Raw genomic sequence first — 10,408 nt, 5'->3', positions numbered from 1 at the left:
CCCCCCGCCGCTTCGCCCCTGCTGCTGCTGCCTGCTGCTTCCACCAGCCGACCACCGCCGCCGACAGCCGCCGCCGACCGCCGCCGTGCCCAGCCGCCCAGGTAACTCTCTTTCTCTCTCTCTCTCTCTCTCTCTCTCTATATATATATATATATAGGGGAGGGCTACGGTAAAAACACTTCTTAAAATATAAATATAAACGTTTTTTAATGTACGAATTTTATCCAACAAGGTTACGAATTCATCAAACATAGTTACGAATTATGAAAAATAATGTTTTGCTACCTTTGGGATTCGAACCCTGGACCACGAATTCATCCAACAGGGTTACGAATCAACCGTAGATCTTGATGATCTAAGGGCTGAAAATCATTTATATTTTATACACTTAAGAGTGTTTTTATTCTAGCCCTCCCCTATATATATATATATATATATATATAATTTTTAAATTTTGACTTATATTATTAATTTATTTTAGTTCGACGATTTCGTTTCGCCGCTTTCTTCACGACACCCGCCGGAAACCACCACCGTACGCTCTCTTGTTTAATTATTTATTTAATTATTTATGTATTTATATGTTAATTAAATAGATTTATTTGTTATATATAGTTAATAATTAATTTATTATTGGCTTTGTTTATAAATAAATTATATGAAGCATGAATAATTTTAAATTATATCAATTGAAGCATGATTAATTTTAAATTATATTAATCAATTAGTATATGTTGTTAGTTTAATTTTAAATTATGAAGCATGATTAATTTTAAATTATATTAATTTTAATCAATTTAGTTTAAGTTGTTTGTTAGAATAATTTATATATGTTGGATAATATTGTGGGATAGATTTAATCAATTTCTTAAGGATCTTCTCCCTTTGGGATAGAAATTGATTATTTATTAAGGATCTTCTCCCAACAAATGATTGTTTTTAATTTAATTACCATGATTTTTATTGCTTTTATTTGTATTGTATTATTGCTTCGACATTGGGGGGCCGGGTAGACCTAGTATAGGCTTAGTAAATTAGGACCACTATGGTCACTATAGTTGCTGGTAGAGTCGAGCACTTGGTAGTTAGGATAGTGGGGTTATGCTGTCGAAATTTTGTTAGATTTCAAGTAATTTATTATATTTTATTTGTTTTTTTCAATTAGAATTTGCAAGAATGAGTGATAATCGTACGTGGATGTACGCGAGATACAATGATCGTACTGTATTTGAAACGGGGCTTGAGTTTTTCCTTGAGTGAGCGTTCAATCAAACGGCGTACACAGATGGACAAGGTAACATTAGGTGCCCGTGTAAGAAGTGCAAGAATCAAGCGTATTTAGATGTACCTACGGTCAGAAAACATGTTAGTAGGCGTGGATTTGTCCTGAATTACAAAGTTTGGGTTTGTCACGGGGAAGCATCGCTGTATATGCCGAGAGAACATGCTATAATGAATGAGGATGATGGATTATACAATAACTACGAAAGGATGGTGCATGACCATGCTGGACCTAGTAATTATCAAGATCCTCCAAATCTGAAGCAGCCGCCCAATAATGACGCTCAACAGATTTATAACTATATATGTTTTATATATTTATGGCAATGATGATGATGATGTTTGCATTTAACATAAACAAATAAATTCAAATCACATTATAATAACCAAATTAAAACACTTTTGGTGTATTAATGTTTAAAAAAAATAATATTAATTAATTAATTAATTAATTAATTATTAAATATTAATTAAATTCAAATCACATTATAATAATTAAATTAAAACACTTTTGGTGTATTAATGTTAAAAAAAATAATAATAATAATTAATTAATTAATTAATTAATTAATTATTAAATATTAAATATTAATTAAATATTTTACCGACGATAAAAATAAGGACCGAAACGAACTCGATCACTAATTAACAACATATTTCAGGTATTATCTCCACATATTCAAAGATTATAATTATATGAGTGAGTATATAGCATTTAAATGAATTAATAGATGTAGATATATCAATAATACGAGTGTTCTGTACTGGTGATCACTCGAAAAGAATTTCAAAGTTAAGCGTGATTGACACAGAGCACAAGCAAGATGGGTGACCCACTGGGAAGTCGGGTCGCCGACTGGGAAGTTCGTCTAAAGTATGCAATACCGTATAAATACGAAAATAAATTGTGGATATACAATATACAATAAATAAATAAATAAATAAATAAATAAATAAAATAAAATAAAATAAAAAAATAAAATTAAAAACATTATCGTGGGCAAAACGCCGTCGGTAGTTACCAACGGCTTTTGCCCTCGGTAAATACCCGGCCATCCTCCGGCAAAGACCCACCGGACGGCGGTAGCCTGTTACCGACGGCGTTTTGCCGCCGCTAGTTAGCGGCGGTAATCGCCGTCGCTAGTTTTCCGGCAGGGTCTGCCGGACTCCGGTTGCTCTCTACCGACGGCAAAATCGCCCTCGGTAACTAGCGGCGATGGCTGCCGCCGCTAATTCTCCGGCTAGGCTCCGCCGTTTAACGGCGACAATTCCGGCGGCATCGCCGCCGTTAACTGCCGACGGCGGATGTTCGACGTCGTTATTTTCGTTGCCGACGAACCGTTTAGCGGCGGGAGCTTGCCGCCGTTATCGCCGCCGGTAACACTATTTATCGGCGGCCGTCTTTTGTTACCGACGGCATTTCGCCGTCGGTAATCAACGATTTTTTTGTAGTGAAAGAGAAACCTCTTCACGGACACCTTAGGCTATCGCTGATCTCTATCAAAAAGTTCCGTTTGAAACTCTTGGACTTTTTGAGGTAGAATAGTTGTGCAGTTGGATTCAGTGAAATGGAAGAAGCAATTACGGGATATGCAGTTAAGTATTGATGCAAAATTACTTGTATATCATTTTATAAGTTTTATGAATAACCGTGTGTGCAATTGAAAGTAAATCTTGGTCATTTTTGTTTTATTTTGTTGAAATTAAGGGTTGTTATTGGTTTTTAGTTCTTCTCTTAGGGGGCTTCTATGTTAACCCGACTCTTTATATATATATATATATATATATAGGGGAGGGCTAAAATAAGTACACTTTTTAAGATATAAAATAAGAATCATTTTCAGTCCTTAGATCATCAAGATCTACGATTAATTCATCATCCTGTTAGATGAATTCATAGTCCTGAGTTCGAATCCTAAAGGTAGCAAAAAATTATTTTTCACAATTCATTCCTTCATAAAGGTAATTCATACGTATTCTAAATAAAATTCATACATTTTTCCTAGTTCTTATTTCTTATTTTAAGAGGTTCTCTCACGGTAGCCCTTCCCTATATATATATATATATATATATATATATATAGGGAGGGCTAAAATAAAAACACTTCTGAAAATATAAAATATAAACAATTTTCAGCCCTTAGATCATCAAGATTTACGGTTGATTCGTAACCCTGTTGGATGAATTTGTGGACCTGAGTTCGAATCCCAAAGGTAGCAAAAATTTATTTTTCACAATTCGTAACCCTGTTGGATGAATTCATACGTGTTATACATAAAATTCGTACATTGAAAAATATTTTTATTTTTATTTTAAGAAATATTTTCACAGTAGCTCTACCCTATAAATATATATATATATATATATATATATATATATATATATATATAGGAGGAAGTTCAATAGGAAAATAAATGTTTGCAAAGAAAGGAGAAAACAATCTCAGCCATTGATCATGATCTATCGAATGGCCAATAATTAAGATTAAATTTTGCATCTAGATTTTTGATGAACATATCTGTAATTGCGTTGAACGTATCCAGGTTTTGAACCTCAAAAACCCCAAACGTTTAATAAAATTATTGGTATGTTCAACCGCATTACTGACATTTTCAATGTTTCTTAATTTCTTGTATAAGCTCTTTTTCTTGTAGAACATAACCCTATATATATATATATATATATATATATATATATATATATATATATATATATATATAGGGAGAGGTTCAGGAAAGAACCATAAATAAAAAAAGAACGGAGAACCATTTTCAGCCATTCGATCATCAAGATCTACGGTGGATGCATAATCTTGTTGGATGAATGCAGATCCTGGGTTCGAATCCTGAAGGGAGCAATTTTTTTTATTTTTTTGAGTGCATTAATTTTAACAGCGAATGCATTAATTTTTACAGTGAATGCATTAGATTTGATGGTTCTCCCGTTCTCACAAATAATGTAGTTCTCTCTAGAACCACACCCTATATATATATATATATATATATATATATATATATATATATATATATATATATATATATATATATATATATAGGGGGCAGTTATTCAATAAACCACCCTTATTTTAAGAATTACGAACCAGCAAAAATGCATGAATTTTATGTATAACACGCATGAATAAACTGTATAAAGGTATGAATATCGAAAAAATAATTTTTTGCTACCTTTGAGATTCGAACTCATGACCATGAATATATCCAACAAGGTGATGAATCAACCGTAGATCTTGATGATCTAAGGGCTGAAAATGGTTCTTAATTTATATTTTAATAAGCGTTCTTATTTTAGCCTTCCCCTATATATATATATATATATATATATATATATATATATATATGGTGCGGTTATAGTGAGGGACTGAGATTCAGTGTATCACACTTTATGTCTCACTTTGTATCCCATTTTCAATTTTGTTTAATTTCTTATGTATATTTTCTTCAATTTCAACTTTATATGCTTTAGTTTAATTTTGTGATTATTAACTAGGGTTAATCCATCAATTTAGGGTATATAATTATTTTTTATCATTTAATTTCACTTTTATTAGCTAATAATAGGTTGATAAATTCAAAGTCATGGTATATACTTTTTTAAAAAATTAATTTTTTGAAATAAAACTTCAATATAATTCATAGTATTATAATAAATTTTATTTTTATAAAAAATATTTTTAAAATAATAGATATAAGCATGGGACATAGTGACACACATAAGATTGTGGGACACTGGATCTCATCTCTATAGTGAGAGAACCACAATTATCGTGAGAACATAAGAACCAATAAAATTACTGCATCTGCTATACAAATTAATGCATCCGCTATTAAATTTAATGCATCCGAAAAAAATAATTTTTTTGCTCCCTTCAAGATTCGAACCCAGCACCTGCATCCATCCACCGTAGATCTTGATGATCGAATGGCTTAAAATGGTTCTCCGTTCTTATTTTATTAGTGGTTCTTATTTGAACCTCTCCCTATATATATATATATATATATATATATATATATATATATATATATAGAGAGAGAGAGAGAGAGATTAAATAGAGAATGCTAAATATTTAGATAATAGAGAATTCGTGAAACAAAAACGAACAGATGTATAAATTTGATGAACAAATCAATGTACCGCATGAACAACAATTTGCCCTAGGTTCGAATCCTGCTGGTGGCGAGTTTTTCTCTTTTTTTTACCAAATACGTATGTTCGTTAGTTATATTGATCTGTTCGTAAAATGTATAGATTTGTTCAAAATGAAATATATAATAATTCTCTGTTTAACTTGAACATATATATATATATATATATATATATATATATATATATAGGGGCGCGCTCCAGTGAGACCCCCTATTTTTCGTGTAACATGAGTACAATGAATAAGACATATAATACTAATGAACAAAACGTATATCTAATGAACAAGATGTACATACTGATGAAAAATAAAATTTAAAAAATTTGTAATGAATAAGACATATATACTGATGAACAGGGCCGTATATACTGATGAACAGGGCCGTATATACTGATGAACAATGCAATATATACTGATGAATAACAAAATTTAAAATATTCTGCTCCCTCCAGGATTCGAACCCTGCGAAAAAAAAATCACCCTCCAGATACAATATCAGTCATAGGATTGATAAAATAAACGCACCAGATCGTGCCCTAGATCTCACTAAAATTAGGGGGTCTCATTGAAGTGACCCCCTATATATATATATATATATATATATATAGAGAGAGAGAGAGAGAGGAGAGAGTGGGATTATTATTTTTCGTGATAATAAAAATTGATATGAATAAGTTAAAGAAAATGTACGAATAAGCATTTTATAATGCACGAATAGTCATTCGAACTTGGGTTCGAATTCTGAAGGCATGACGAAATTAAATTTAAACAATAAATGAATTGTGACTATTCATATATTACAAGTAGCTTATTTATGGATTTATACTCATTGATTCGTTATTTTCATTTTTTATGCAAAATAGCATTATGAGTGGATCCTTCCCAACCTTATATATATAAAGAGAGAACCACGTTGAGCAGCTAGTATCAAAATTAAAGAATCGTTCAGTTGTGTAGGATGAATATGAGAAGGGATCTGGAAGTAGAGATGAAGGAGATGAGGTGGACGGTTAAGAGTGGGATAACAAAGGAAGAAGGGTGGAGGAGATCACAGCTTCAAAATCTGCGTAATATGCTTGTTGAGAAAGAGGATCACATATTCCAAGCACTTGAACAAGACTTGGGCAAGCATCCAGTAGAGTCGTTTCGAGATGAGGTAAGTATACATTTACGCACACATTAACATTTTTCTTCTTTTTGATGCCGCCGATTAACAGACTGACTTTAACTTATATATGAAGATCACTTGTTAATTTTGGAAGCTCAAATCCAGATCGCAGTTAACTAGTTATTTACGAGTGCTTGGCTATGTTGTCTGTAGGTGGGACCCTTGATCAAATCTGTAAATTATGCTCTGAAAGGATTGAATAAATGGATGGCAGGAAAGAAGGTAAATTATTCTGTTAAATGTTTAGTAGTAATTTTTTCATCTAATTTTTAACAATTATATATGAATGCTGGGTAACAAATATTGCAGGCTGATTTGCCGTTGGCTGCATTCCCATCAAGTGCAAGATTAGTCCCTGAGCCCCTTGGAGTTGTTCTCATCATATCATCTTGGAATTTTCCTTTTGGTACGATTTTCGTGTTTGTTTTTTTGCAAGGGATTGCGTTTTTTGATGAATTAGTTATGATATATTGATTCAGGGATATCGTTGGAGCCAATGATAGGAGCAATTGCGGCAGGGAACGCAGTCGTTTTGAAACCATCTGAGCTTGCAGCCGCATCCTCTTCCACGTTAGCCACTTTGATTCACACTTACCTCGACACCAAGGCTATCAAGGTCATTCAAGGCGGCATCTCTGTCGGTCAGCAGCTTTTGCAGCACAAATGGGACAAGATATTTTTCACAGGTAGGTACCTACTTCACTTCATCATCACATGTTAAATGCATTCTTCAATTCCATTTTACAATATATCAACTTTCACTTGATGTTGGTTTTGATACATGAATTATAAAATTTTTGGTTACAGATACAATTTTTTTTGATTATTTTGACTTTTTTCACACAATTATTAATAGCCTTTAAATTAATACTGATGTAGATGCCTATGCCACTTTATCTTATCACAATAACATTAATTTTTTTTTTATTTTTTTCACACAATTATTAATGGCCTTTAAATTAATACTGATGTAGATGCCTATGCCACTTTATCTTATCACAATAACATTAATTTCTTTTTGATTTTTTTCACACAATTATTAATAGCCTTTAAATTAATACTGATGTAGATGCCTATGCCACTTTATCTTATTACAGTAACATTAAATTTTTATTGTGTCACAACGGCATTAATTCATCAAAAATTAACAATGATGTATAAAATCAGAATAATTAAAAATCAAATACTATATTTGAAGTTAGAATTTTTTATTTATTTATATGCAATATAGGTGATCTCCTGTACATCCTGTTTGCACCGTACACAATCTTACCCGAACCGAAAACCCGTGGCTATCCATCCTCCTGGACCTGACATGAACATGGTTTTTTTTTTTCGCCTCATTTCATCTAGTTATTATATTCAAATGATAGTTTTACTAATAATAAAGAATACTTTTATTAAGAACAATAATTCTTTTATTAATAACAAATGATATCATGTACATAAAACTAAATATTAGATAAATCATAAAATACTCCATACGTCAACGTCTCAACGATGGCATATGATAATTGTGATTTTTTTGTCATTTTTGTCCATTTATAATTAGTTTTCTATTTTATACATATTTTTTTAAAATTTGTTCCCTCCCATCAACACCAATTATTGTGAATGGAGGGAGTAATATTTTTCTTAACAATAATTTGTACTTTTTTAAAATTCAAATGATATTATTGTACTTTTTTAAAATTCAAATGATAATTCGCAAATGATTTTTCTCATAAATCAAATGTTATTTGGATAAAAATCAATAATATATTACAAACGACAATTTTAATACATGTAAGTGGCACTTTTAATAATAGAAATTATACTTTTCTTAAATGCAAATGATAATTTTTCATATGATAATTTTTATAAAATCAGATGATATTTTTTATCAAAATAAATTAAATAATATTTTATATAAAAATAATTGATAAATTATAAATAATATTTTTAATGAATTTAAATGATATTTTTAATTAAAAAATAATATTTTTGAACGAATTGAAAAGGATCCGAATAAAATTGACATATTTAGGACCCGAATGAGGTGAGAGGTGAGCTGGGCTGGAATTAGGGATGTTAATCGGATACGACGGATACGGATAGTGACTATCCATACTCATACCCACGAATTACATGGATAGTGGTTTTTAACCACGAAACTATCCATGGATATCAAATGGTATCCAAACCTGTCACCCGCGGATACCCGCTACCCGTCGGGTATCCGCGAGCCCGCTACCCATTGGGTATCCGCCACCCGCTATCCGTCGAATACCCGCCACCCACTATCCGTCGGATACCGGTCACCCACTATCCGCCGGATAACCGCCACCCACTATCCATTGGATACCCGCGAAATAAAATTTAATTATAAATTTATAACAAATTTAACGGGTAATTGACAGGTATTTTCGTGGATATTTTTCGTGGGTAAACGGATTTCGCGGGTATGGATAGTAAGTATCCAAACTCATACCCACGAACTAAATGGATAGTAAATTACAATTACGAAACTATCCATGGATATCAAATGCCTCTCAAACCCACCCTAATACGTTCGGGTTTCCGCGGGTATCCATTACCCGCCGGTAAATTGCCATCCCTAGCTGGAATGATCCGAGCCGACCGCACACGCAGTAGGATGTACAGGGGAGTTTGTCTATGTGGAAATATTAGAATTGATTGAAAATTTATATATTTAGGTATAATTACCTTTTTATAAATATTTTTTTTGTTTAAAAAAAGAGAAAAAAGAAATGAAGGAAATGGTAACCGAATCTCCCACTGCCACAGGTAGCGCGGCCGTGGCGCGTACAGTGATGACAGCAGCAGCCAAGAATCTAACTCCTGTTGCGTTAGAATTGGGAGGAAAGTGCCCTGCAGTTGTGGATTCTCTTTCCTCTTCTTGGGATAGAGAGGTGACCCTTTTTTTTTATATACCGTTTCCTAATAATGACAGTATACATAATTGAGTATTTCAACATTACATTTATTATTCAATTAATAAAAAAAAAAAAAAAAAAAAAAATTATTCAATTAATTCTTGTTGTGACAACTATCATATCAGATGGCGTTAAATCGTATCATTGCAGCGAAATTCGGTACGTGTGCTGGACAAGCCTGTATAGGCATTGATTACATCCTTGTCGAGAAAAAGTTCTCGCACACTCTGGTATGTTTGCTTTCATTTTTTATGAATGCAATTTTATATCCCATAGTTAATTATGTTTATGGACGTTTTACTAGTAATTTTATTACTATATAACTATTTATTATAGAAATAAAAAAATATTACTACCTCCGTCCCATTATTATGTCCCATTATTTATGGCACATACCTTTTTGACACGGAGATTAATAAAAATAAGATTGTAGTGTAAAAATTTGTAAAAACATATGAGCTCATGTAATTTGCAGTATAAAAATGTGTAAATATATGTGGATAATGTGATTTGTAGTGTAAAAGTGTGTAAAAGTATGTGGGACCATGTGATTAATAGTGTAAAATTATTACCAAAAATATAAATGAGTCATTTAACTTGAAAAACCCAAAACGAAATATGTGTCATTAATAATGGGACGGAAGGAGTGTTACATAATAAATCACGATAAGCATTTATCACTAAAACTTGAAATTAAAATATATATATACTCCCTCCGTTTTTTTTAAATGTCCCATGGAAAAAAAGTACAGATATCAAGGAAGTTGGAGTATTACTTTTGTGCTCATATTTATTATTTTCAAAGTGTAATAAATTTATTCTCAAATTTTGAAATAGGACACTTAAAAAGGGGTAAAATA

At 31.8% G+C, this 10,408-nt stretch overlaps 1 protein-coding gene across 1 annotated transcript in view; it reads left to right on the top strand.

Annotated features, from left to right (window-relative positions):
- The first annotated feature begins 6,243 nt into the window (after positions 1 to 6,243).
- The window catches only part of LOC131014069 (aldehyde dehydrogenase family 3 member F1-like), a 35,723-nt gene continuing 31,558 nt past the window's right edge, over positions 6,244 to 10,408 (top strand). The window contains exons 1-6 of the mRNA XM_057941991.1: positions 6,244 to 6,600; positions 6,766 to 6,834; positions 6,922 to 7,018; positions 7,092 to 7,302; positions 9,404 to 9,524; positions 9,674 to 9,778. Coding sequence (XP_057797974.1) covers positions 6,403 to 6,600; positions 6,766 to 6,834; positions 6,922 to 7,018; positions 7,092 to 7,302; positions 9,404 to 9,524; positions 9,674 to 9,778 — 801 coding nt within the window. The 5' untranslated portion in view covers positions 6,244 to 6,402. The remainder of the gene's footprint in view (positions 6,601 to 6,765; positions 6,835 to 6,921; positions 7,019 to 7,091; positions 7,303 to 9,403; positions 9,525 to 9,673; positions 9,779 to 10,408) is intronic.

This window comes from Salvia miltiorrhiza, chromosome 3 (genome assembly GCF_028751815.1).
Source record: "Salvia miltiorrhiza cultivar Shanhuang (shh) chromosome 3, IMPLAD_Smil_shh, whole genome shotgun sequence".
In the NCBI taxonomy this organism is placed as follows: domain Eukaryota; kingdom Viridiplantae; phylum Streptophyta; class Magnoliopsida; order Lamiales; family Lamiaceae; genus Salvia; species Salvia miltiorrhiza.
This window is presented reverse-complemented; position numbering and strand designations above follow the sequence as displayed.